The sequence below is a fragment of the Acomys minous genome (genome assembly GCF_964271855.1).
Source record: "Acomys minous genome assembly, chromosome: 6".
NCBI lineage: Eukaryota > Metazoa > Chordata > Mammalia > Rodentia > Muridae > Acomys > Acomys minous.
The window spans coordinates 27,039,647-27,067,333 of NC_140487.1; the positions used below are offsets into that span (position 1 = coordinate 27,039,647).

The 27,687-nt window shown below is 38.0% G+C and overlaps 2 protein-coding genes and 1 pseudogene across 6 annotated transcripts in view; 1 reads left to right on the forward strand and 2 right to left on the reverse strand.

The window, feature by feature from the left end:
• RUNDC3B (RUN domain containing 3B) overlaps positions 1-27,687 on the reverse strand; it is a 136,687-nt gene that overhangs the window by 61,720 nt on the left and 47,280 nt on the right. For all 3 annotated transcript variants that reach the window (XM_084785453.1, XM_084785452.1, XM_084785454.1), the window contains 3 exons: positions 25,788-25,921; positions 15,691-15,776; positions 1,604-1,693 (listed from right to left, as the gene is read on the reverse strand). In XM_084785453.1, coding sequence (XP_084641579.1) covers positions 1,604-1,693; positions 15,691-15,776; positions 25,788-25,921 — 310 coding nt within the window. The remainder of the gene's footprint in view (positions 1-1,603; positions 1,694-15,690; positions 15,777-25,787; positions 25,922-27,687) is intronic.
• Positions 12,705-13,119, reverse strand: LOC311599846 (large ribosomal subunit protein eL33-like; annotated as a pseudogene). Its single transcript has one exon. The product of its transcript is annotated as a large ribosomal subunit protein eL33-like (transcript).
• LOC311599507 (ATP-dependent translocase ABCB1) overlaps positions 13,603-27,687 on the forward strand; it is a 158,517-nt gene continuing 144,432 nt past the window's right edge. For both annotated transcript variants that reach the window (XM_084785425.1, XM_084785428.1), the window contains exon 1: positions 13,603-13,743. The gene's annotated coding sequence lies outside the window, so the exon portion shown is untranslated. The remainder of the gene's footprint in view (positions 13,744-27,687) is intronic.

Below are 27,687 nucleotides of genomic sequence, written 5' to 3' on the forward strand. Positions count from 1 at the left end.
ATGCATACCAGTTATCCCAAAACAACAACAACAACAACAACAACAACAACAACAACAACAGCCACATTCTCCAAAAATACAAATGTAGAAACACTTATGAAAAATATTTCAGAGGGGAAAAAAATCACCTATGAACTCACTCTGCTAATTTTGTTTCAAAGTTTGACTGCTAAAATATTCCTTTTAACATACTTATGCAAAGAGCATGCATTTACTTTTTCAGGCTTGAGTAAGAACAAAATTAAAGTAGCATGAGCTTTGCCTCATTTTCACAAACATTACTAACGTGTGTTAAGATACTAGCTTTCACTCAATCACAGGGAGTCTGAACAATAAGTAGTGAGATGCCTCCGTAGGGAGGCAAAGACACTGCTGCAAAAGCCTGGTGACTGTAGTTCAATCCCTGGAACTGACATGAAGGAGGAAGGAAAGAAAAACTCCATAAAATTGTTCCCAGACCACATGTGTGTGTACACACACACACACACACACACACACACACACACACACACACACACACGTTGTGTCCCTAAAGGCCATTTTGAATGCTTGTTCCCCTGCCAATGGCACTGTTTGTGAGGCTTATGGAATTTTTAGGAGGTGGAGTCTTGCTGAAAGAATTTGTGAGTGAGTGAGTGAGGGCCCTGAGGTTGTAGCTTGGCCCCACTTGCTCTTCTTGCTCTGCTTTCTGAGTGGAACACAAGGCGATCTGCCAGTTTCCTGTTCCTGCCACCCTGCCTGTCTTCCCTACTTGCTATGTTGTGATGGATTCTAATCCTCTGAAACGAAAAACCAAAGCAAACTCCTTCTCCTTCAAACTGTTTGTCAGGGGATTTTATCACAGCAACAGAGAAGCTGATCCATAAACAGTACCAGAAATGGGGTCATTATCGTGGTCATCCAAACTGTGTAGTTTTAGGACATTATCATATAGGAGGAACGTGGAACATTTTTGGTAATTTGGGCTGGAAAGGCCATTAAATGTTGCAAGCAGAGCTGAATAGGCTGTTTCAATGGAATCCTGGAAGGCAGCAATGTAACCTGGTAATTGCCATTCAGAGAAACTCAGACAGTACAGGCCCAGCTAATGAGGTTCAGAGAAGAACAAAGATTCTATCATGAACATTTTGGCAAAAAAAATCTGGCTGCGTTTGGCTCACATTCTGAGAACTTTTGTGAGACCAAATTTTAAGGTAATGGGCTGATTTCCATGACAGAAGAAATTTCAAGATAGTGTAACGTTTGGTGGAGTGGCGTGATAGTGTAAGTGGAGTTTAGCGGAGTGGCGTGATTATTACTGACTGAACTTATTAAACTCTACGAGGAGGAAGAACACATGGGGCTGGCAGAGGACGTGCAGTGTGGAGAGGAAAGGAGCCCGTCCACTCCTCCCTTTCCTGTCAGAGAGCAGGCTCGCTAAGTTTGAAACCATCTTATTTTCTTTCTTCCAGGAGCATTTAAAACTAATTGATCTGAAAGCAATATAAACCAAATATCAAAGTCTAGCCACGCTTTACTTAGAAAAATGGGAGAAAAATCATGAGTAGAAACCATTGGGTACAACCATGTAAAAACTGGGCTCATTTAGTTGGACACCGAGTACCTGAAGTCGATGGCATTGAGTCCAAGCAGCATGCCAGCAAGCATATTCGCTTCTTCACCCAAGACAATGGCTCCATCTTCATAAAACCTCCTGAGAAACGCAACGAGTGAATACATGAGCACTAAGCACCAACCGCCATTTGACCTACAGAAATCACAGCCATAGCAAGAGCTTAATTTTATTGAATTAATATTTTAAAAAAATGAACCACCCTAGTCTCAAAGATGTTTAGATCCCAAAATAAAAACAACTGAAAACATCCAAACTAATTACCCTAAATGAAATGGTTAAATTTTTTTTTTCACTCTCTGGAAGAATAATCTCTAAAGTAGTATCTCAATGGGCACTGGATGTCCAGAAATTTCCTTAATATGAAATAATATAAATTTCAAGTGAGAGGTGGCAAATTCAGGCTTAATTTTTAAGGATCTGTTTTCTAAACTGTGTAGATATTGGTTGGAAGAAGAAGTTTTATCTTTCTGCAATTCTAAGAGCCAAGTTTGCAACCTAGAAAAACTGGTGTTTTTACATCTATGGTAACGTTAATACTGTGAATCTAGAACAGATGGTTATCAAGATGCCTATATATGAAAAAGAAACTACCCATTCTGTAACAGAAGTGTGAGCACCAAGTCTGGCTGTGCAGGTGCGTAGAAAGCACCCTGTCCTGGTTAGTGCTTACTAAATGTGTCTTTTGAAAATATTAAGAAATTTACCAGCTATTAAAGGTCCAAACAATTTGCTGAATTTTTTATTTATCAACTGCTCAAGTAGGCCACTCAGTTCTCTGGATTATTTCTACTAAATCATATAACTTTTTGATTATTTTAAATCAAATAAATCAAATATTTAAATCATATAAATTATTTTAAAACAAAAATATTTAAAGACATTTTAATCATGTTATAGCAGCTCACAAGGAGCCAACCATTTACACTCTGACAGGTGTGCAACTACACACATCCCTGAGGGGCAAGCCGGGAACAAACATTATGTGTGTCCTTGCACCTTCTGAGAATTGCTCTTACTGATTTACATAAAAGGAGAAAAAGTAAAACTTCCAGTCAAACAATGATTAATGAAATCAGTGACATTTTATCTATAAACTCCATGAAAGTATTCCACAAAAGAGACACTTAGATTTTTAAAAATGTATCGGATTTTGTTCCTACTTTTTATTTTTATTTTTTAATCAGAGTATGTTAAAGACTTGTAAAAGAACTATACTCTTAATGTTTCTCCTCTTTTAATTAAAAGAAAAAAACCCTACAATCTGGAAAACAACTCCTAAAAGATTTGACTGTTTTAGCAAACTGTAGGTATGCAAAGTATCATGTCTATCATTGATATGTTCCAGCTACAAATAAAAAACAATCATTTAACAGTTTGTGTGATGATACCAAAGCAATAACGTTGATGCCTTGCAAAGAAACAAAATGCCTTTCACAGTTTAAGAACCATAAAATAAGCTCATGACAAAAGAGGCTGGTTATTCTTCTAACATTTGTGCTACCACTGTACCAGTGTATCTCACAGGAAGACACAGGGGTTATAGGTCACAGGGGTTGAAACTGGAAAAATTGATTATTTTTCCCCCAGTACCATGAACATTTATCAATAGTAGATTCGAATGAGGGCACCAGCTCAATATCTCCACATTCAATGGCGCAGGTAAGTTGTATCTTCAGCAATGGGCTCTTGCCATCAAGTTATGAAGACTAACCAATAGCCTTCAAAATAGCCTGTGATGCTTAGTGGGGTGATCTATGGGTCAAGGTATAATGCATTCCTGACACTGTAGCTTTCACTTGGTAGTATAAGATGTCTACTTGAAGTATTGCACTCCCATTATATATATATATATATATATATATATATATATATATATATATATATATATATATATGTATATATAGTGTCCTAGTCAGCTTTAATATACAGTTTGACATAAACTGTAGTAATCTGAGAGGAAAGTCTCAACTGAGGAATTGCCTGGATGAGACTGGCCTATGAACATGTCTATGGAAACTCTATTGACTATTAATTGGTGCAGAAGGGCCCTGCCTACTCTGGGTGGCATCATTCCTAGTCAAGCAGTCCTGGGCTGTATAAGAAAGCCAGCTAATCATGAGCCCATGATTGAGCAGCCAGCAAGGAGTGTCCCTACATGGTTTCTGTTTCAGGCTTCCCCTTGAGTTCTTGCCTCGACTTCCTGCAACGACAGAGTGTGACTTGGAAGTGCAGGCCACACAGCCCCAGCCCAGCTGCTTTTGGTCATGTCATTTATCAAAGCATCAGAGAGGAAATGAAAACAACAGAGTTTTCTTTAAGCAAAATATGTTCTTTTAAAAAAATGCAAGGAATTAAAATTATTGTGCTAAATAAATCAGACTCAAACAGTGCATTTTTTCTTTCAAATGAATTTATATTTCTCTCATATATATGTATGGTCTTCATATATGATGTCTATAAAGGAGAGGCATGAAAGCATAAAGAAGAGTATTTGGAAAGGAGGTTATAATAAAAGGTAATAAAGAGGTGAATACAATGATATACATGCACACACATATATAAACACACACACACCACACATGGATTATGCCATTTCATCTAGAACTATTTATTTTGTCCCTTAAAATATTAATGGAATTTATAAAATAAATTGGAATCTAATAACTGGAATTTAATATATTAATTGAATAATAAATGTAAAGGTATTAAATATATATAAATTGATCTTTGTATATACATAGATATAGCATTAATTTGTTAGACATCATCATACTCAAAGCCCATAATCTGCTATGAAAATGACTAGGAGCAGACATGTTTTTATAGAAATGCAAACATATGGGTGAGAATGCCCCTAACACTGGTTTCCAATAGTTTAGGAAAGACTGCTTCATAATCACTGTCATTCACTAAAGGTGCAGATTTCTTTGCCATGTACTTGGGAAAACCATGACAATATCAAAGTAACACCCAAAGCCCTTTCACTCAGAAGTGAACAGGCCAACAACATTCTAATTTACATAAATACTCAGTTGATATGGTGTCCCATACAACCCAAGACATGGGTCTAATCTGCAAAGATTTCTTTATACTATACCCTGTCAGTAGACAACATTCATATTCAAGAGGCCTGTAGCCCAGATGTGATCTTCCCGGGGCAGCCCTTCTCATTTGCCCTTCTGCGTACCGTCCTGATGAGTCAGTTTCTGCAGATTGGTGTCCACATATTTGCAGACTCTACCCTCCCCTCTCACTCGTCTCTTTATCTTAACCATTGTAAAGTAAAAAACATTTTTGCTTGATTGTCTCTTACAGCTATCACTTTATACAAAACAGGTCAATGAAAGCACAGCATTCACTCATGCTTCTGAAAGCTGAATTGTAGATCATACTTGGGAACCCCCCCCCCCATACCTAATTTACTATCTCCTTTGTGTCCTGCTACCTTTTACTCCTGGCTCTTACTTTATACCACCTCCTTTTCAGTGATTCCAGATATTAAATTCTACGGAACAGTAACAAATAATAATTATATTATATTAATTATAATGATAAATTAAATTATTCAGTATTCTAATTATTTAATATTGGGAATCACCCAACTGCCATTTATTTTCTTATAAATACTGTTTTTAAAGACCTATTTATCTTCGTTTTATGTGTGAGTGTTTTGTTTATCAATATATCTTTGTGGACCACTTGTGTGCCTTAGGTTCTTGGAGGTCAGAAGAAAGCATCAAATCCCCTAAAACTAGAGTTATAGATGGGTGTGAGCCACGATGCAGGTGCTGGATATTGAACCTAGGCCCTCTGGAAGAGCAACCAGTGCTCTTAACCACTGAATCATCTTTCCAGCCCTGAAAAGTCCATTTTAAAATACACATCTTGAGCCAACCATAGTTTGGAATTATAGTTTTAAGAGTCAAAAAATAATATTCTACTTATTCCCTAGTGTCGACACTGCATTAATGGATGCTGAAGAATATCAAAACAAAAGTTAATTGGTTTTAGGGAACTGTTTATCTGAGTCTATGGATCTCTTACATTTGCATGCATATACTTTATTTTAATGGAATGGGAGGATTTATTTCTACTAACTACTAAATAAGCCAATCTTTAAAGCTAATGGTGTTTTAAGACAATAAGTGAAATGCTTGCTAAATGTTAAGTAAATTATTCCAGCCAAACCATAATTCAATTGTAACATTGCACCAAGAGGACAAATATAAGGAAGACTCCTTAAGAAGCTTGCCTGTCATGGTTGCAATTTTCCGTTACTGTTTTTGCATGAGAAAAAATTTCAGAAAATGTATAAGTCTGATGTAGTAAAACACAGGGAACTGACCTACTCTGAATCATACATTTATCATGTAGTTTAAAACATTAGTCACTTAGATGTAGAAGGAAATTAATATTTGTCTTCTTAATAAAATTTGTATCATCACTTTCCAAGACTTCAAGAGATCATAAAATTTCAACCATTTAATACTGCCTTATAGAAGGATTGTAAAAGCAAAGCTGGCTAATGTAGCACAGTAGAAAAGCCAAGTATAAAGTAAGCATACACTACGAAACCACTCCTTGGTTAGCAGTATTTTTTGTTCTAGAGAAAATATTTTCTTGAGAACACTAACAAAAACAGTGGACTGAATTCCAAGAAGATAAATATTTAAAATACTGAGGTAAAATACATAAAACTTCTACACAAAGAAAAGAGTATATCATTGGGTATTGTTCAATATTTTAGATGCAATAAAATTTTACAATCAACTTTTCATATTATTGTGATTTGTATTTTTATTACAAGCATTAAATTCATTTATATGTTGGCTAAATAATGTTGGTGACTAACAGTGGATAGCACCTTATACTTTTTACTCATCACATACAAGTAAGCTCTGAGATGAGTCCTTATAATGTCATCTGAGTGTTCATTCTGTAAACCTCTTTTAAGACCTTTCCAAAAAAAAAAAAAAAGACCTTTCAGGAGGGAAACAAATATCCTGTTGGTAGGATGGAAATAGTTCAGTACAAAATCAAGCTTAAAATTACCCTTTTGTTTTTCCATATGAAGTTCAGAATTGAACTTTCAATGTCTTTAAAAAATTGTGTAGGTATTTTGATAGGGATTGCATTGAATCTGTAGATTGCTAGAACATGGAAACAGCCGAAGTGTCCCTCAATAGAAGAATGGATAAAGAAACTGTGGTACATATACACTATGGAATACTATTCAGCTATTAAAAACAAGGACTTCCCGAAATTTGTGGATAAATGGATTGAGCTAGAAATGATCATAATGAGTGAGTTAACCCAGAAGCAGAAAGACTCAAATGGTATATACTCACTTATATCTGCATATTAGCCCAAAGGGCATGTCCCACGAAAGCCTTCACTTACTAGGAAACTGAGACAGAGGAGAGGACATTCTAGTGGGATTCTAGATGAGAGAATCATGGGAGAAAGGCAAAGTAGAAGGACCCAGAGGGTCCTAGAAGCCTACAAGTAGAACATTATGATAGGCAGATTTTGGCACAGGGGTCCCGCTCAAACTAAGGCACCAGCCAAGGACAATACAGGCGGTAAACCTTAAACCTCTACCCAGATCTAGCCAATGGACGGAACACTCTCCACAGTAGAATGGAGAGTGGGATATGACTTTCTCACATACTCTGGTGCCTCACCTTTGACCATGTCCCCTGGAGGGGGAGACCTGATGGCACTCAGAGGAAGGACAGCAGGTTACCAAGAGGAGACTTGATACCCTATGAACATATAGAGGGGGAGGAACAGTCATAGGGGAGGGGAGTAAGGGGAAAATGGGAGGGAGGGAAGAATGGGAGGATACAAGGGATGGGATAACCATTGAGATGTAACAAGAATAAATTAATAATAAAAAAATTACCCTTTTGTAAAGATAATAAGTTTTATTCTGAAAGTACATTATTAAAATATGAGGAAGCTTATACAGTGAGGAAATTTTGTTATGGACATCCTCTTTCTTGATTCCAATTTAATTTGTACATAGGGAATTATAAGGAACACATGAGAGAAAAATCTTTCAGGATAGTATTATAAATAAGCATCATATTGTAGGCATAAGGTTATTGTATAATTCAAATGCTAATTTCTGTACCCCCATATATGGTTGCAAGCCTTGTTCTGTCTCAATGTATAAACTCTGCCCCCCAATTGTCCTCTGATATGCCAATAAAGCAACTTAAAGCCAGTCACTGAGCAGAGGAGAGAATAGGGCTGGACTTCCTGACAGCCAGTGGAAGGGGAGTTAGAGGAGGAAGTAGGGACTTCTGCCATGGCTGAAGTCCAAAAACTATCAGGAGAAGGAGCTGGAGCCAGGGAAAGCTACAAATTGAAAGTATATCTGGTATGTACATTGGCAGGCAACCAGATTAGCTTAGAGGGTTAAGAATAAAGTAATAACTCCTCAGTTCTTGCGCTGTGAAGCTTGTTATTAAACAAATATAAGAGTCCCAGTTATTTGTGTGATAGCTGGGTTTAAGAGAGATAGTGAGAAACAAACAGTCTTGTAAAATAACCTTAACATCATATTAGGTTTAGAGTTAAAATGAATGAGAAACATGGATACAACATAAGCTTACAAAGTTCTTAAGAATGTGAAGTTCATTAATTATTTTAGCATATAACAAATCCTTCTATGTGACAAGAACTATGTGGCTTACTGCATTTATAATGGCAAACAAACTAGACAGCCCCTTCTCTCTGGAACACAAAGTACACAAAGTCTCAGTGAACTGATAGGCAACAGACGGGAAAATGACAATTACGGATGATAATAAGTACTACAAAGTAAATAAATAGTTTCTTGAGAGAGAGAAAGATGAGATTCTAATTTTGGAGTCATTGAAAAATGGTATGTTCAAGCATTTGATGGAAACTTAGGTCTACATAAATCGAATTGCAGAAGGTTTTGTAGGCTGTGAGAGGTTTTCAATAATAGTGAGCTATAATTTTTGAGCATAGGGTATAATTATAACTACTTATTCAAGTAGTTTTCTTTAACTTTGCTATTACATATTATCCTCCAGAGACGTTTAGTAACTCATTATAGGTTCCTCCAGACAGACAGCAATAAAACCAGGAAAGCTGTCAAGAAATATAATTGAAACATGCTGGCTAAGGCAATAGCAACCATTTAAATATTCTATGAAAAAACTGACAAGATCTGTGACTTTCAAGATAGGTCAGCATGTGTATGGATCCTGGTGGGGACAAACAAAAAGCTGAGATTGGAGGCTAATAGGTAAAAATGTATTCTGGGAATGAAGGCGGTCTAGATTACTTTAAGAGTCTCATGAGGTAAAGAGAGAGATTCCAAATAAATTTAAGATAAGATCAACAAGACTTGCTAATGGACAGAGGGGAAAAAAGAGAATTCTAATGTGAATTTTACATTCCCAACTTGTCTAACTTATTTGTACATAATGAAATCATTTGATAAGGGTGAACAGTGGTATAGGAAGGAGGGAAACACAGATTTGAACTATTTATCTGGAGATTTAAATGTAGTCTCAGGATGATACAGACAATATTTAAAGCCAATAGAAGCAGTAAAATTTCTGAAAAAGAAAAAAGGAACATGAATAGAGAAAAAAAGATAATGAAGCTTGGAGTCAAGAGAACAGTGCTATTTTGGGTTTTTAAGAAAATAAGATAGAAAATACTGAGAAAGAGTAATTACAAACTTTAGCCTGTTCCACAATACATTTTAAAAAATATTTTATTAAATTATTCATATTACATCTCAATTGTTATCCCATCCCTTGTATCCTCCCATTCCTCCCTCCCTCCCGCTTTCCCCCTACTCCCCTCCCCTATGACTGTGCCTGAGGGGGACCTCCTTCCCCTGTATATGCTCATAGGGTATCAAGTCTCTTCTTGGTAACCTGCTATCCTTCCTCTGAGTGCCACCAGGTCTCCCCCTCCAGGGGACATGGTCAAATATGGGCACCAGAGTTCGTGTGAAAGTTAGTCCCCACTCTCACAATACATACTTATTTCAACATAGTATCCTACATATTCCAATTTAAATGAAACTGTTAAATAAAAATAATACTAGAGTAGAACACAAGGCTACATCATTTCATAATGTTTTCAGAATTCATAAAAACCTGTAATATTTCATATCCATATGACTTCAATAAATTTTTAACCTTCTAAAAGCAGTTAGTGTACTCATTACAAATTAACCCATAAAATTACACTTACAATATAGTTTAATTGGTTCTATACTTATCAGCTCCATTTTTCATAACACATTTTCATACTGCACCACAGGAAACATTGGACCTCCATAGGTTACTTTTCTCTCAACAAGCCCCTTACTGCAGGGAAGGTTTATTTAGAGCCACGGCCTGGTGGTACAGTCTACATCATGGAGAAGGCATGGTGGCAGGATTGCCAGGCTGTTGGTCATACGGCACGCACATTCAGGAGGCAGAGAGATATGGAAGCGGGTGTACTGTTCTCTGTCCTTATTAGGGTCAGGACTCTGGCTCAAAACGGTGCTGCCCACTTTTACCATGTATCTTTCCTCACAGTTAAAATTTTCTGAAAACATCCCCAGAGACACATTTAGAAGTGTGTTTCCGTGGTGATTATAAAATAGACAATGAAGATCACCTATCATGGTACCTGTCTTAGTCTGGTTTCAGCTGCTGTTGTAAACACCATGACCAAGGCAGCTTGGAGAGAAAAGGCTTTATTTGGCTTACATATGCCATCTTACAGTCCACTAAGGGAAACCAAGGCCAGGCCCTGGAGGCAGGAACTGGTGCAGAGGCCATGGAGGACTGCTGCTTACTGGCTTTCTTCCCTGGCTTGCTCAGTTTACTTTCTTATGCACCCAAGGACCCCCTGGTGAGGGATGGCACTGCCCACATGGGGCAGGTCCTTCCACATCAGTCATTAATAAACAACATGGCCCCACAGTTTTCCTACAGGGCAGTGTGAAAGAAGAATTTTCTCAATTGAGTTCCCTCTTCCCACAAGATGCTAGTGTCTATGGTCTTCTGTTTAATCCCTTGATGGTGTCTATTGAAGGACTAAGTTATAAATATTGATAACCAGTTTATTATTATTTCTTGATCTTTGTACATACATAAGGCATCATGCCACAGAAACAGTTTTACTAGAAAGCACAGCACCTGGTATTAGTTACCCACCATTTCCAAATCCTCTGCCAACGATTCTCCCAATCCCAGTACATATAGACCACTAACCTTACTCCTGTTCCTATGCATTTATTTATCTATCCCGGACATTTCAAGTAATGAAATTATACACTACCTTGCCTTCTGTAAATGGCTTTGCATGTTGCCAAGGTTTATCTATTTTGTAATATGTTTCAGTACTCCAACCATTTTTGTGGGTGAAAAAGAGGATACAATATATTTTGTTTCTTTATCATGTGGCAGACATTTGGGTTATTTTCTCCTTTGGCTATTATTATTCATAATGCTGCATGATTCGTATGCTGCTGGAAATAGATGCATGTACATTTTTATTGCTGTGCTATCAATTTTATATATATTCATAGATATATAGGTAAAACACATTCACATAATCCACTTTTAGGAATCATATGATAGGTCTTATGATAATTTTACATTAAAATTTTTGAGAAACAGAAGACTGTTTTCTTTTTATTTTAAATATTTTAAAATTTTTATTTTTATTAATTTATTCAGCTTACATCTGAATTGTTAACCCTTCACTTGTATCCCCCTGTTCCTCCCTCCCTTCCTCTTTCACCCTATTTCCCTCCCCTAGGTCTGTGACAGAAGGTTTTGAAAGTGGCTATGCCATTTTACTTTTTTTTTTTTTTTTTGGTTTTTTTTAAGACAGGGTTTCTCTGTGTAGCCTTGGCTGTCCTGGACTCACTTTATAGTCCAGGCTGGCCTCGAACTCATAGCTATCCGCCTGCCTCTGCCTCCCAAGTGCTGGGGCCATTTTACTTTTCAAACAAGCATTACTTTTACATTTAAGTCTGATCTACTTGGAGTTTTTTTTATAAGTCCTGAGGTAGGCCAATCTAACAGCAACTTTTGATAATGTTTATTTTTTCATCTTAATACAGGAACTTTCCTCATCTATGAAAAAAAAACCCAAGATACCCACTGAATGCCTGAAATTGTAGATAATATCAAAACATGTATTAACAGTCAATATGCTAAGTTTGGCCTCCAATTTTTTTTTAACTTAAAAGGTACTGAGAAAACAGTGGACATTCATCAATAATTGTACTTCAGATTTTGAGGTTTTATCTTGCCCAGAGCAGCAGCAGTGAGCTGTAGCTCCCAGTTAGTCATGTCATCACATGGTTACTCTATATAAAAGCAGACTTGCTGTTGTACTTGCCCAACCGTGGGCTTGCATAAAAGTTTTGAGAATATTAGAGCACAATAGACTATGCTGGGGTATTAAATGTGGTTTTGACTTATAACATTCTCAACGTACTATAAGATTCTCCAAACAAGCCCAGGAGCAACTGGTACACTATGCCTCTTCTCTACACTCACGCCATGGTAGCGCTTAACTTATGAAGATGTCACACTAAGAGATTAGCAGCAACAACAGATTACAGAAGCTCCTAACAACAGCGTGCAACAAAAGTTGTATAAAATGTATGAATCACTTCTGGGATTTCCCAGTCAATGAGTAATAGAAACCATAGAGAACAAATTCCTATATATTGAAGGATAACTGTAATGTAAACACTTAGCATATTTATAGACTCTAAGACTTTTTCTTGGTTCTTAGATTTAGCAATTTATTACTAGTCTATCTACTTTTCTAAAATTGAGAGCACCACCTTTAGCTTAGGAAAATACAATGTTTTACTTTATACTTTGTTCCTTGCCTTATTAATACCAAAATATTGTAAAAACTGACATTTATTTATAGCATAATTTGTCATTATAAATTAAACACTGAAGCAGCTAAATGTAGGTTTCCGTAAAGCCACTTTTATCTTTCTATTTTCCAAATCTATTATTGCCAATATTTATTACTTAAAACCTTCACCAAAATATTTTCAATATTGCTTCAAATAACACATTTATAAAGGTTTAGGTTAATGTTCCTAATTACTTCCCCCCTCCAGCCACTTTTATTTAATTTCTTTTCATTAGTTTAAATCCGGGAAGGGTACAGTATCACAGGGATTCTGTGTCCAACGGCCTTTGCAGGAAGGTTGCTTTGGAATTTGGCAGGAGCCATGCCACTGTTTCCATGGACCCAGTTACTTTTCCCCAGATCACTCTGGTTTTGTTTGGTTTGCCTCCAGGAGTCACTGTGTTGTTTTTTGCTTTTTACACATAAGTACATCTCTTGCCTAAGTAGAATCCAGTTTTGCCCTGGGCATAAACACCTTCAATTTTAAGAAGAGCTGTGTGCTCTCTTTGGTTCTGGAGACCTCACTCACAGGCAGCAAAAACGGCCCTGCACCACAGCCTTCCAGACATAGTTGTGTTTTAGAAGTCCTGTTCCCAGCAGGCCTCCACAGGCGCAAACATGGTGGAAAGAGTCTTAATTACGTTTTAGTCAGTGGGTACACAGAAATTAAACTTTGAGTAAATGAATTCAGCTTTAAATTCACTTTTCACTTGAGATTTTCCCAGAATGCGATCAAAGCAATTTTCTGCTTAAAAAAAAAAATCTTACATTCTACTCCATCACTTCCTAATTCTAGCTGTCTCTAGGTAACACACAGATTCCTGAATCACAAAACACTTCAAGTTTTTATTCATTTTTTTTTTTTCAGTTGCTCCTCAAGACCCTTTCCACCTCAGCAAGAAGCTCACCCGGAATTCTTTAATACTTTGAAGGCAGTTATGGACTCCAAGAATGTGAACTTCAGCTCCCCACCCTTCCTCCACCCACAGTGATCCTTGGATAGCCACAGACCAAGGCTTCAAAGTTGCCTGTCCTAGCTCCTCCCCTGCACTGGGGTAAACACGGTGTCACTATTTTAAAGACTATCATTTCTCTTTGTCTGAGAAGAAATCCACTTGATTCAGATACTCTCGGGATTCTTAAAGGACTAATCTCTTCTACAGCACTTGTGCCAGGAAGCGTCCAGACAAAAGGTAATATACAGCTATTCTCTCCAGTGCTTTTCTTAGGCTTTACAAACTCACTCTTCCAAAAGTCTTTGTTTGGCCAGGGATTTAAACTCAAAGTTACTTATAATTAAAAAGTTTATTTCAGTAAAAACAGCAGCATTAAATAGAAAAAAAAAAAAACCAATGTCCTGGGTTTTTACATTTACTAGACGGCATCTAAGAAGAATATTCTGAAATATCTTTGTGCTTACTTTCCTTCTTGTGAATCCTGAAGCCTCTGTATTCACACTTAGGCAGCTTTGTTAGGGTAGATATGTTTATGTTACATACATACATGCATGTATAATATACACTCAGCCACATTTATGTTTTGAATAGAAAATATCTGTGTATTATTGCAAGACTTCTCATTTCAGAGACTTTTGTGCTTAGAGCTGAATCGTTTCCTTTTTCATCAGAATAGGGCTAGATGTAAGACAAGGCTAAGATGTTTCCTTATAATACTTAAACTATTTGTTCCAAAAACAATCTATTCAAAAATTATTTCTACCACACCCAGTCATTTCAACTAAAAAGCAGGACTAACACCTAGAGAGAGATATTTCAGTGTTTACTTAGAAAAGATGAAATATAATTACATAAGAGATAATTATGTAAGCTTGGTTTTAATTTAGAATTTTTTGGTTTAGTGTATTAGATTCTGATACTGTGCTCTAGTTTTATTTACAAAGTATTTGTATCCCCAATATTTGTTTTTATAATTAAGTTTGTCTCCTTGTGATGATAAATACTTCATTTTGTCAGGTTCATTTCAAAGGTCTAAGAGTTTATCATCATATTACTACACAGCTCTAGATATATGCAAGAGTATCAAGTTGGTAAAATGATCCTCAATAAATACATATCATATTTATCTTATTAAAATACTTTCATAGCTAAAACATTTTCTCCTGATTAAATTTACTATCATAATAATTTTTTCTTTTTATCTGCCAAAGTAAAAGCTTACTGTTTTTATTTATTGTCTATAAAGACAAAGTCTTCTCAGTAAAGAACTGTACTAGTTAGCTAGCTAAAAGGATGCTATAACACACGTGCAGGTTCTTAAAATCTAGAATGTTAAACACTGCACCAGGACATGGAAATGGAATTTCCAGATTCATGACTTCTTTATACTTAATCTTTATCAAAACCGACTTATAGCTGCCATTTTACCATCCTTTTCAGAAATAAGAATGAGGTTAAATACGTGTAGTCACTTAGAGGTGCTAAGGCAACCCGAGCCAGTAGAACTGTCTGTGAGAAGGGAAAAGGCCTGCTGCTTATGCACACATACTTCTGACATGGGGACAGTAGTACCATCACCAGCGGCAAGTGTAGATCACCAGACAAGAACTAAGTACTCATGACTGCTGTCCTAGTCGGAATCTTTTCACCACCAATCAAAAAGCAATGAGGTCTTCATTTTTACAGAGAAGAAAATAGGCCATTCCTTAAATCTACATAACTTTAGAAAAATAATATCTACAAAGAGTTCACTGAAAAGAACAACAAAGTCACCATTAATTCTGTACATGAAGGAAACAAATAAATGATCTACTTGTAGTCTTCCCAAGCAGACATAAGAAAGCACTATTTTTGGGGAAAGAGACCAAATATCTAAGAGTTTCATACTTAGAACTTCCTTCAAATTTGTCAGAGGAAAGTAAGTGGGGAGAATTAAGCTTCAAGCACTGAAAGATTGATAATCAGAATGACTCAGAGAAAAGACATTCCAGGCACCACGTGTACCTTTATACAAATCAGTAACTCAAATGTATATTCAGGTGACAAATTACACTTTCCTGAGAAGACAATAGATTTATCTGAACAGTAAGAAAAACAGACGACCTGAAAGTTGAGAACTTCAGACTACCTTTTTATTCTGAATTTCAAGTCATAAATATTAGAAAATTGAAAGGACTTTTAAACCTGGTTGTTTTGAAGTCTCTCAAAGCTGTAGAGATGTATTCAGACAAATGTTTTTCCATGAGTGCTACTCTGATCCAGGCTCTACCCTAAGAGGAACAAGAAAGGATCAAATAAGAAACTTTAATAAATACTTTCTATATACTGTCAAGTATATGCATATTAACAATAAGGAATAAATAATTCAAATAAAGAATGACCAAGAAAAATATGTAAGAAGATACAACAGAAAACTTTGATTATATCAAGTATATATTTTGTTTTTCAGAAGATATATGACATGTCAGACTATTGCTATGTCCTCTGATAAAAATGAGCTACTTGGCTTAGAGATGTATTTTGAACCATGTAGTACATTTATCTAAACTTCTACTTTAATAACCAAAGCCAACATGCTAGTTAAAATAAATCCGCTTATAAAACACATGAAATAGAGTCGCTCAGTAATCACTCCAACAACACTTGTTTGAAAAAAAATTCTACATATACCCCAAGAAGAAATTTTTATACTGACAGTAAATTATATTTCATCATAAGCCCAAATAATGAGCTACTAAGTTTGGAGCTTTTCTCCTCAATTTAAAACATGGTACAAAAGGCTGGAGGTAGTGGCTCAGGACTTTAATCCCCGCACTCAGGGAGGCAGAGGCAGGTGGATCTCTGTGAGTTCTTGGCCAGCCTGGTCTACAGAGTGAGTCAGGACAGCCAGGGCTACACAGAGAAACCCTGTCTCAAAACAAACAACAAACAAACAAGAGTTACAAAAGACTGTTTAAGAAAACAACAACAAGCCTGGGACTGGGATGTATCTCAGTGACAGAGCATTTGCTTAGTATGATCAGGTTCTGGTTTTACCAATATGCCCCCCCCCAAAAAAAAACCCCTCAACTCAGATGTCAGCATATTTCAGCACAGAGTCACAGATAAAAGCAATACTACAAAACGTTAACACCTTTTACTAGTTGACATTAAATAGTGTTTCATGTTTGTTTGTTTGTTTTGAGACAGAGTTTCTCTGTGTAACAGAGCCCTGGCTGGCCTGGACTCACTTTGTAGACCAGGCTGGCCGGAGACTCACAGAGATCCACCTGCCTCTGCCTCCAAGAGCTGAGGTTAAAGGTGTGTGCCACCACGCCAGGCATTAGCTAGTCATATTACTCTAAAATATTCCTGATAGGGATGTGTGTGTGTGTGTGTGTGTGTGTGTGTGTGTGTGTGTGTGTGTGTGTGTGTGTGTGTGTGTGTTTGCACTTGCCTGTATCTATGTATGTGTAGGGGTCAGAATTTAATTCTGCGTATCTTTGTCTATTGCTCTGCATCCTTGCCTGCAACCCCTTGAGACAAGGTCTCTCATGGAAGCTGGTGCTCATCTGGCTGTCTTGGCTAGACTGACTGGACAGCGAGACCTGGGATCCCCCTGTCTCTGCTCTAACCCCTGATGTCTCTGACACAGAGTGAGACCAGAGCCACCACACCAGGGTTTTTATGTGGGTGCTGGAGATCCGAATTCAGATCACCATGCATCTGGAGCAAGCACGTCACCACTGGGCCACTTCCCCACCCCCTTTTTATAGCCTATTCAGACTGAAAGAATTTAAGGAAAAGTATATGAAGAAAGAATATAAAATTTCATTTACTTTCATTTCTACCTAGTCCTTCCCAAACCTCTAGGAAAATTCATGACAAGTGAATAACACAGAAAACAAAAGCACTGAAATGGCAGTGGGAATCAAGGTGCATAATCAATACACACTATGCTCAACCGCTGGGCTAGGACAAAATCATGAACATGTCCACAGGTATAATGAATTTAGCACATCTGTGGGTAAGAATGGAAGCAATCTAGGTAGTGATAAACAGCAATGCTGCCAGGAAGCCAACTTCCCCACTACACTGACTATCAGCTTGCTCTCTACTCGGTCCATTGTTCCTTCTGAGTAAGACTAGAGGAACCCACAGTAGGTGGGGCTGACTGAAACAGAGGAAGGAAAAGGCAGCTGCTAGCTGCCCAACAGTCCCAGGAGCCGCACCAGAAACTTAGTCTAACAGACACATAAACTAGTAGTGGGTTGTAGAATCGAAAGGCTGCACTGTCGCAAGTACAGAAACAAAGAAAGGTGCATTCCAGAGAAAATTAAGCACAGGAGACTGTGCCATGGCTAGATAAGCCATGTGGGGGAAAGCCCTGCTTCCTGATTTATTAATTCCAGTTTACACAGAGCTGGGCTGCACTTAATTTCCTGTCCTTGCATGTGTATGGAACTCTCTGTAGTGGTAACAAAGTGTGCTAATTTTAATGATTTATTTTCTTTCAATAAAATAACTTTTTTTAAGAATAAAAAAACAGACAAGATTTTTGAAGGCCATTGGCCTCCAAGACATAGAAATCTTGAAGCAATGTTACAGGGATTTAAAAAAAAAATCATGACGTAAACAATAGTTCTTTAGGACATAATTGCTATGTGCTAGACTCTGTTCAAAGAGTCTAAAATAATCCCATAAGAACTGTATGAATTTGGGTTATAATACCATCCCTACTTTATTATATGATGAAACAAAAAAAAAATGCAATTAGTAGAGGGAAAAAAAACCCCTCCTTTCATTATCAAACAGACTGATCTATAAACTCTACCTTCTTTTCTTGTCCAGAAAATGAGATATCATCATTTAAAGGAGAAAAAAGACACCACACAGTAAAGATATATTCCTTGATACATTTGACACAAGACTGTTGCCTGTGAACTATAAAACAGTCTTTAAATTGTATATAAATTCCCATCAAAGTAAAAATGAATCTACATGTAAGAATATATTTTAGTTAAAGTTCAGTTTAATTATTATGATATTCAAATATCCTCTATTTGTTTCAGATTATGTGATTATTTTTTACAAAAAAAATTCCCACTTCTGTCATTTTTGCAACCTCATCAGTGTGAAGTTACTAATAATATATCCTCACAGGATTTTTCCTCTCTACAACAGTGGTTCTCAGCCTTGCTAATGTTGTAACCCTTTAATACAGTTTGTCATGTCATGGTTGCCCCAACCATAAAATTATTTTGTCGCTACTTTATAACTGTAAATTTGTTATTGCTACAAATCTCAATGAGAACCTGTGGTCTTCAGGCTATGTGGGATTGGTGTTGTCTTCATTCGTGATATTTTATAATCTGTTCTACTTTTTTTTTTTTTTTTGGTTTTTTGAGACAGGGTCTCTCTGTAGCCTTGGCTGTCCTGGACTCACTTTGTAGACCAGGCTGGCCTCGAACTCACAGCGATCCGCCTGCCTCTGCCTCCTGAGTGCTGGGATTAAAGGCGTGCGCCACTACGCCCGGCTCTGTTCTACTTCTTAAAGAGATTTGCTGAAATATACTAATTACACCAATCATCAAAAAGGACCCACAGCTTGTAGTTTTCTATTCTAGAATAAATGGCTTCAGCGAGATGTGCTGCTCTTCATTCTTTCCTTCTTACAGTCACTACTTAACATGGTGGCTTGTTAAATGAAATCTTTTTTTTTTTTTTTTTGAGCCAAATCTGAAGCAAGATTTATTAAAGGACATCGGCCAAGCCTATACCCAGGATTCCCAGAGTATGGTACCAAATTACATTAGTCAGGGGCTTATAAAGGCAAAGTCGATAAGGCTATGTATTTCTCCAGTTCATCCAAGCAGGGCAAACATACATTCCCTTGTTCTTCCTTCCCGCATGCCTCCCACCTATATATGATCAAGCATATCCTGTGCAGTTGGGGCGACCAAGCTTGTTTACAGAAGTAAAAACACATGGCGCGTTATCCTACAAGAACAACATCCCCCTGCACTCCAGGATCTGTCCTTGGCCAAGTGGGGCTTACAAGTCAGAGGCTCTTTGTTTGCTTTATGGATCTCTTAAGCACAGTAACTTATACTTGAAACATAATTTTAGCAGTTACCTCCCCACTCCTCTCCGCCGCTGCCCATATTGGGATCTAATAAGCATCAGCTTGATGGCACGCTGACAGGGGTTTATGTATCTAGTGAGGGCAGCTGGATGGCACGCTGACAGGGGTTTACGTATCTAGTGAAGGCAGCTGGATGGCACGCTGACAGGGGTTTACGTATCTAGTGAAGGCAGCTGGATGGCACGCTGACAGGGGTTTACGTATCTAGTGAGGGCAGTTAAATGAAATCTGTGACCACTGATCTCTATCACTTACTGTTATTCAAACATACACAAAACTTACTTGAGTCTATTTTCCTTGAAGCAAGTTTTTATGTGTTATATTTTCATTGTTGTTATTCAATTCTATTTCAATTTTGATTATGACTTCCTCTTTCACCTATGAGATACTTAGAGGTCCTTCAAATTTTCACCCATACAATCATCTTGCTGTTTTGTCATTACTGAGTTCAGCTTACCTTCCGTGTTTAAAGAACCTACTTTATATGATCCCAGACCTTTGGAGGTCATTGAGGTTAATTATGGCTCAGCAAACGGTTAATGCCTGTGTAAGTCCTATGTGTGTTTGATGAGAATTCTACCTTTATATCTAGCACTTTTAAAACGTCCAGATTCCTAGTGCTCATCTTTGCTTCTATTTTTAACCCATTGTAACGGCTTAAGAATTTATCATATTTATCACCCATAGTTTTGTTTCTTTTGCAGTTGTTCTTGGTATCAGTTATCTTTCTTTTTTCTTTTGGCGGGGGCAATGAGATTTGAGACAGTTTTTGTATGGAGCCCAAGCTGGCCTTGAACTTGGGACTGGCCCTCTTTTCTCAGCTTCCTGAGTGTTGAGATTATAGGCATGTACACCTAGCTTGATGTTCTTTGTTGATATGCTTGACTTGATTGAATAACAGATACTGTTCATAGTAACTTGCAGCACTCAGAGGCTTCCTTTCTCCACAGTTGATTTTTTTTTCCCCTTAGAGTCATACAGAAAGGCACCACTTTTAGGCATTTTTGACAATCCTTCTGAACTGTCTCTACCCTAAGAATAAACCCTTTTTGGCCTCAAATAACCAGTGTGGAGTGTTTACAGAACACCCTACCTAGTTTCCCCAGAACTTTAACCTCTCATTTCTACAGAAGGTGAAAATCTTCACTCAGCTGTTTTATCTGCTGCTTAATGCTGGCTCCCAGATCATCTAATTGCTCCCCTCTCTCCCAGACATGAGACCATCCCCCCTCCTCATCCTTCCCAACCCACCCCCTTCTCTCTGACATACAGGGCTGAAAAGAGAGCATGTTGATCTGTGGCTTTACGGCCTCTTTCCCTAGTAGCTGCAAGGTAAGTAAGTATAGGGCTCTACCTAGTGCATGTTCACTGGGGTGTAGGCCAGGGTAAGTTAGATAATGTGACATGAAGCTACAGCCCCCTTTTCTGGACTGTCTCTCCCTTCAGGTGTCCGTCATGTCTACATGGTGGCTCTCTCTCCTAACATAGCTTCTCTTGGAATATGAAGGAAGGGCTCTTTCACTTCCAGGCCCCATCATCCGACCTATAGTATGATGCTCTGTCTCTACTAGTGCTTTTCAACTTCCGGGCTGCACTGTGGCCCTTGTGATAATAAAGCTCTCTCTCTTTGAATAAGGCTCATTCTGAAGAGCCCTTTGAATTAAGGTGTTGTGTTCCTAATGTTTGTCTTCTAAGTTACTTTCTGCATATGAGGACAAACCAGATGTGTACACATTATTACAGCCCATTAAAGGTGTTTACAATACTTGTAATCACGTCTCTTAGTTTAAATTTGAAAACTAGAAAGTTAGACTTTTTTTTTAAAAAAAGTTATTAATTATCTTGTTACCAAGCTGGACTCTGTATAGGTCCATCCGTGCATGTGATTTCCCTTAAACAATTTCTCAAATAAAAAGGGCCAATAGGAATAGATTAGAGAGAGGGCCCTCTTCCTTGGTTTTCAGTTCTGCCACAATGGACAGGCCACTGAATCAAGACCAGTGCAAGTGACCTAAGCAGTAATCCTTCAGAAGGACTTAAAAATGTTGTAGCACAAACTTGTTTTCCTTCTCCATGATTCTGTATGCTTACACTATGGTTACATATTTCTAACTTAAAATTTCCTCTATTTACTTGAACTTGGGGATTTCATCATCCAGTAGAAAAAGAGTAGCCCAGATTCAGAAAGCACTTCAAGTAGTAAATCACTGTGTTTCTAAGGATGACTTAACCTTTGTAATACAATGCTGAGAATTTGTGAATATTTTTCATTCAACTGTTGTGAGAAACTTACTTACCCTAAACAGTACTCTCTGTGTGCAGCCATAGCACACAGCACACTGCTGTGGCGGGGAAAGAACAGCAATAAGCTCTGCTTATACACAACCAGGAGGGGGGCGGAAACTAGATTTTGTGGAAAATTGTATTAGTTTTCTACTGCTATGAAGTAAATTACAAATGTAGAGGCTTAAACGTACACTGACTCAGCATCTCACATTACTCAGAAGTTTGGGAGGACATCAGGGTATTTCTCTTTAGGGTTACACAGAATGGGGTCCACTGGGGGAAAATCTACATTCAAGTTCCTGACAGTCTCTACTTGTAGGTTGGCAAGCAATGTCCCTCTTTTTTTCCTCATGGTTATTGGTAGTGCTTACTTTCAACTTGCACATGCTACAAGTATTTTCATGTTCTGGTTCTCAACCTTATTCCAGGCACCTAGGAATCTAATCTCTCACAAGATTTAAATTTCTAATCTTCTGATTTGCCACCAGATGGGGAATTCTGTTTCTGTAAAATCCCCAGTTAAAGCCCAACTACCTCTGCTATTTATTACATTTTGAAAGTCATTTAGATATTCAACAATATTTATTTTGGCTTCAAATTAAAACTACTAAAATGTGAAGAAGTAATGTTCAATTTCAAACGTCACCCAACACTGACATTTAATATTTAGAAGACTACTGAATACATGATGCCAGTGTTATTATTTCCTCTACTAGACGAGCAATTGAGCTTCCTGGAGAATTCTTTCCCCTCACGTAAGTGCACTTAGCTGAATCCGAGTGAATACCAGACATGGTTTTTTCAACTCAGATATCATTAGGAGGCCTAGAGGAAGGTAACACTGGGAAACTGATGTGTTTGAAAGGTTTGATTATCCTTGTAGATCTTCTTTATAAAAATGATTGATTCTAAAACACATTTTCTCATAGAAAAGCGAGAAGCTGAGGACTTAAGTGCAAGTCCTTTGTGTATATATTGTGGTTTCCAGTTTTGAGTCAACAGACCCCTGTGTGTGTGGCCATATGTGCCTCTGTAGACCCCTGTGTGTGTGGCCATATGTGCCTCTGTAGACCCCTGTGTGTGTGGCCATATGTGCCTCTGCAGACCCCTGTGTGTGTGGCCATATGTGCCTCCGCAGACCCCTGTATGTGTGGCCATATGTGCCTCTGCAGACCCCTGTGTGTGTGGCCATATGTGCCTCCGCAGACCCCTGTGTGTGTAGACACGTGTGCCTCTGCAGATCTGTGCCTCCACAGACCCCTGTGTGTGTGGCCATATGTGCTTCTGCAGACCCTTGTGTATGTGGACATATGTGCCTCCGCAGACCCCTGTGTGTGTGGCCATATGTGCCTCTGCAGACCCCTGTGTGTGTAGATACGTGTGCCTCTGCAGATCTGTGCCTCCACAGACCCCTGTGTGTGTAGACACGTGTGCCTCTGCGTCTACACATGTTTCTTGTGCTTCCTATTATGTTTGTTCTGTCCTATTCTAAATTGCTCATTTTGTTTTATCTTCCCTTATTATTATTTCTTAGACGCCTGTTTGTGTTCTACAGGGAGACAGAAAGGGTGTAGATGCTGATGGGAGGGGATGAGCGGAGGAACTGGGAGGCCTAGGGTCAAGGGAAATCTTAATCAGAATATATTACGTGAAAAAAATCTATTTACAATAAAAATGGAGGTAGAAAGAAGGCTTAAGCATTTTAGTAAGAGCAGATTCAATCCCAGGCAGGCAGTGAAAATACCCAAAGAAAGTGAGTAAACTTATGTGCCACAAATTTGCTTGTATACATTTGGTTCAACCCCAATACAACTAATCTTTTAACATAAAGAAACTGAGATATCATTCCTAAGCCACAGACAAAGCATGGAAGCAAAGCTGATACAAAATCATCTGAAGTACTTCAATTTTAAAATGCTAAAATAATGAACTAAGGCATGACTTGATCTTTAAACTGTAAATCTTTATATTTCTGCTTATGACAGCCCATAAAACATAATATATATGTGTGTGTGTGTGTATATATATATATATATATATATATATATATATATATATATATATATATATATTTACAGACAGGCTTCCTCTGTGTGTCCTTGACTGTCCAGAAGTCACTTTGTAGACCAGGCTGGCCTTGAACTCACAGTGATCCGCCTGCCTCTGCCTCCCAAGTGCTGGGATTAAAAGCATGCACCACCACCGCCTGGCAAAAATATCTTCTAAATTAAGGTTAAGATACTTTGCATCAGGGCTTCAGACCTTTTAAAAAGGTTTTTTTGTTTGTTTGTTTTTACAAATTTTAAACATGATGAAGGACCTCATTTAAAAGTTAGGAGACTGTATCTATTAAAATTTACTGAACCTAACATTCTAAAACTCAGCAAACAGGGAAGGTTTGATGGCTCAATGGCAATAGCTCTTGTCCTGCAAGCATGAGTACCTAAACCACATAATGATGTGCAGGCCTGCAACACCAGCGCTGGGGACAGGGTTAGCCAGGTCCAGCGGTTCTCTAGCTCATGAGCCAGCAAGCTGGCCCAAGCCAGCAGCCATCCAGTTTTGGCAACATGGTAATGGGTGAAGAAAGAAGACATGGAACATTCTGCTGTGGCTTCTGCATGTGCATTCACAAATGTGTACGTACACATCTATACGTCAGAATGCAACATGTACAACACAAACACACACACACACACACACAAACCACCTTCATCAAATGATAATTTCAAAAAGTTAGATGTAATGTGCAGTATGTAACTAAAACAATGAACGTTTATACTTTATTACATTAAGTTCTTAGGCTTATCTTAAACTTTGAATTGATCATTCATTCATGCCTGCTTTTTGTAATTCTATGAATTGGTCATCTGGAAAATACGTAAGGCAGGACTACAAATATTAATTCTACTAAACAATCTAAAAATATATTTCCTGATACATCAATGCTATCAGGAAACCCTTTAGTAACCTTAAAGCAGTGAACGCAAGTTTTCCAACAGTTTAATTTTTGCTTAGAAGCCTGACCACCAGTAACAAATAGTGTCAGTTATTCCATCACTCATAACTGAGTGTATTTGTGTGCACATATGTGTGAGTGCCTGTGGAAGCCAAAGGATAATCTTGAGCATTATTCCTCAGGAGCTGTCCCTGGTGATTTCTGAGACAAGGTCTCTCACTGGGTTGATGACTTATCCCAGCATCCTCAGAGCAGAGATCCAGGCTACACTGCCATGCTTGGCTTCTGTGTAGATTCTGAGGGTCAAATTCAGGTCTTTACGTCCTTAAGTGACAGATTTCTTTCTCCAGCCCCTAAGCTACACTTTGTTAATTCCTCTGCAATAAAAATGTGCCTACGTCAGCTCACACTACAATTACATGTGTCTTTACTGAAGTGACCTTAGCATATCAATATGCTATAGAAATATTTTCTAGCTTATTATAAAACCTAGGCTGGCTGGAACTCACTGTGTCTCCCAAGCTGGCCTCACTCCCTCAACCCTCCATCTTGCCTCAACCTCCCTAGTGCTGAGACTGCAGGCATGCACAGGCACGCACAGTCATGTTACACATTCGCACACATTGAATATATGTTTAAATGCTTCATAAAAGGAAAATTGTAGCGAGTAGGCTCATATCTTCAGCTATTCAGTAGATGAAGAGTGATGATTAAACAAAAAGTATTACAAAATAAGTACATACAATGAAATAAAAATGAAAGGAAAAAAAACCTCTAAAGTATATCAACTTGGGTAATGTGCAAATTCTGACAAAAATAAGACACTTTTTTCAATACAAAGTTTCAATATTTTGGGTTCAGATAAAATAACTTCTAATCAGATTAGACAGGCTACATATTAGTAAGTCTCACCTTCGCTCTGGAGGAACTGACATTTTCCATATTTTCAATGCTGCAGATACAGTTTTGTGAGACTTTCCGGCAAGCCACTCTGATATAGTCCCAGAAGCTGCGAGGACTTTCATAACCAAACCAGGTTACTTGACCTTCAGGAGATAAATTGTAACATATAATAAACAAAACTAGCCCAGAAAACTCAAAAGGCAGCAACAGTAAATTCTGAACACATAGTAAATTTTGAACAAATAGTAAATGTTGACACAGTGTGCTAGTAAAGCAAAGGACACTGATCGAGGTATCACAAAAATCTTAAATTTAGTACCGTTCTGTATTTACTAGTGTCACTTTTGAAAACTGACGTAGTAACTCTGAACCATAGTTATTCACATGAAACGGAAAGGAACTGGATACTAAAAATATCTTATTGTCTAAGGTTTTCAGGGCACACAGGAAGCTTTGCCTGCCTTCCCGGATGGTAGGTAAGCACTGATTCACACAGTCTAGCTGGATTCTAACCTCCTTCCTACTTTGAAAGAACAGAAAATACATGATAACAAATATTTTGTTTCTTTTTATAAGGTTATATTTAAAATCATGAGACAGTTGGTGATTGATCCTGTAAGCAAATAAAATCAATTAACATTCCCCACTCTCTGGAGCTATAATCTCCTACCCATCTTCTACCTGCAAAATTCTCTCACAGTCATTCATTTGCTATCATTTAGTCACTAATGTGCGAAAAACCCAGGTATATACCATCCTTATTTTTGTTTTATTTTTTTGTTTTTTGTTTTTTGATACAGGGTCTCTCTGTGTAGCCTTGGCTGTCCTGGACTTGCTTTGTTGACCAGGCTAGCCTCGAACTCACAGCGATCCGCCTGCCTCTGCCTCCCAAGTGCTGGGATTAAAGGCGTGCGCCACCACGCCCGGCTTACCATCCTAATTTTAAGGGTGCTTTTATTTTATTTGTTTGTTTATTTGCATTTAACTATGTCCTTTCCCTTTTCCCTTTTATTGAAAATATTTTTGTTCTCACATAATTTATCCGGATTATGGTTTTCCCTCCTCCTACTCTCGGCTCTCTCCTCCCATCTAGATCCATCCCCTGTCTGTCTCTCATTAGAAAACAGACAGGCTGGGGCTAGAGAGATGGCTCGGTGGTTTGGAGCACTGACTGCTCTTTCAGAGGTCCTGAGTTCAATTCCCAGCAACTACCTGGTGGCTCACAACCATCTATAATGAGATCTGATGCCCTCTTCTGGCCTTCAGGTGTACATGCAGATAGTTTTCATATACATAAGCATAAATAAATAAAATCTTAAGAAAAAAGAAAACAAACAGGCTTTTAAGGGATAATAATAAAAGAAAATACAGTAAGATAAAACAAAAAAACCAACCCATTAGAATAGGATAAACCAACATGCTGAAGGAAAAGAGCCCAAGAGAATTGACAAGAAACAGAGACCCACTCATTCATATACTCAGGAATCCTATAAAAACATTAAATTGAGAGCAATAAAATATATACATAAGAACCTGGTGCACACCTGTGCAGGCCCTGAGCATGCTGCCTGATCCTGCTGGTTTAGAGGAGCTTGTTTTAGAGGAGCTTGTTTTCTTAGTGCCTCCATCCCTGTTGGCTCTTACGCTGTTTCTGCCTTCTTTTATGCAAGGTTCCCTGAGCCCCGAATGGAGGGATTTGATGGTACATCTCATTTAGGACCAGGTGTTCCAAGTTCTCTCTCTGCCTGTATGTCTGGCTGTGGGCCCCTGTATTTGTTCCATCTGCTGCAGGAGGAAGCTTCTCCGATGATGGCAGAGCAAGGCACTGATCTATCCAACCCCATTTTTTACATTTGGATAATTACATCTCTGTATGTGAAAAGACATTCTCCTTGGTGTATCTTGTGTC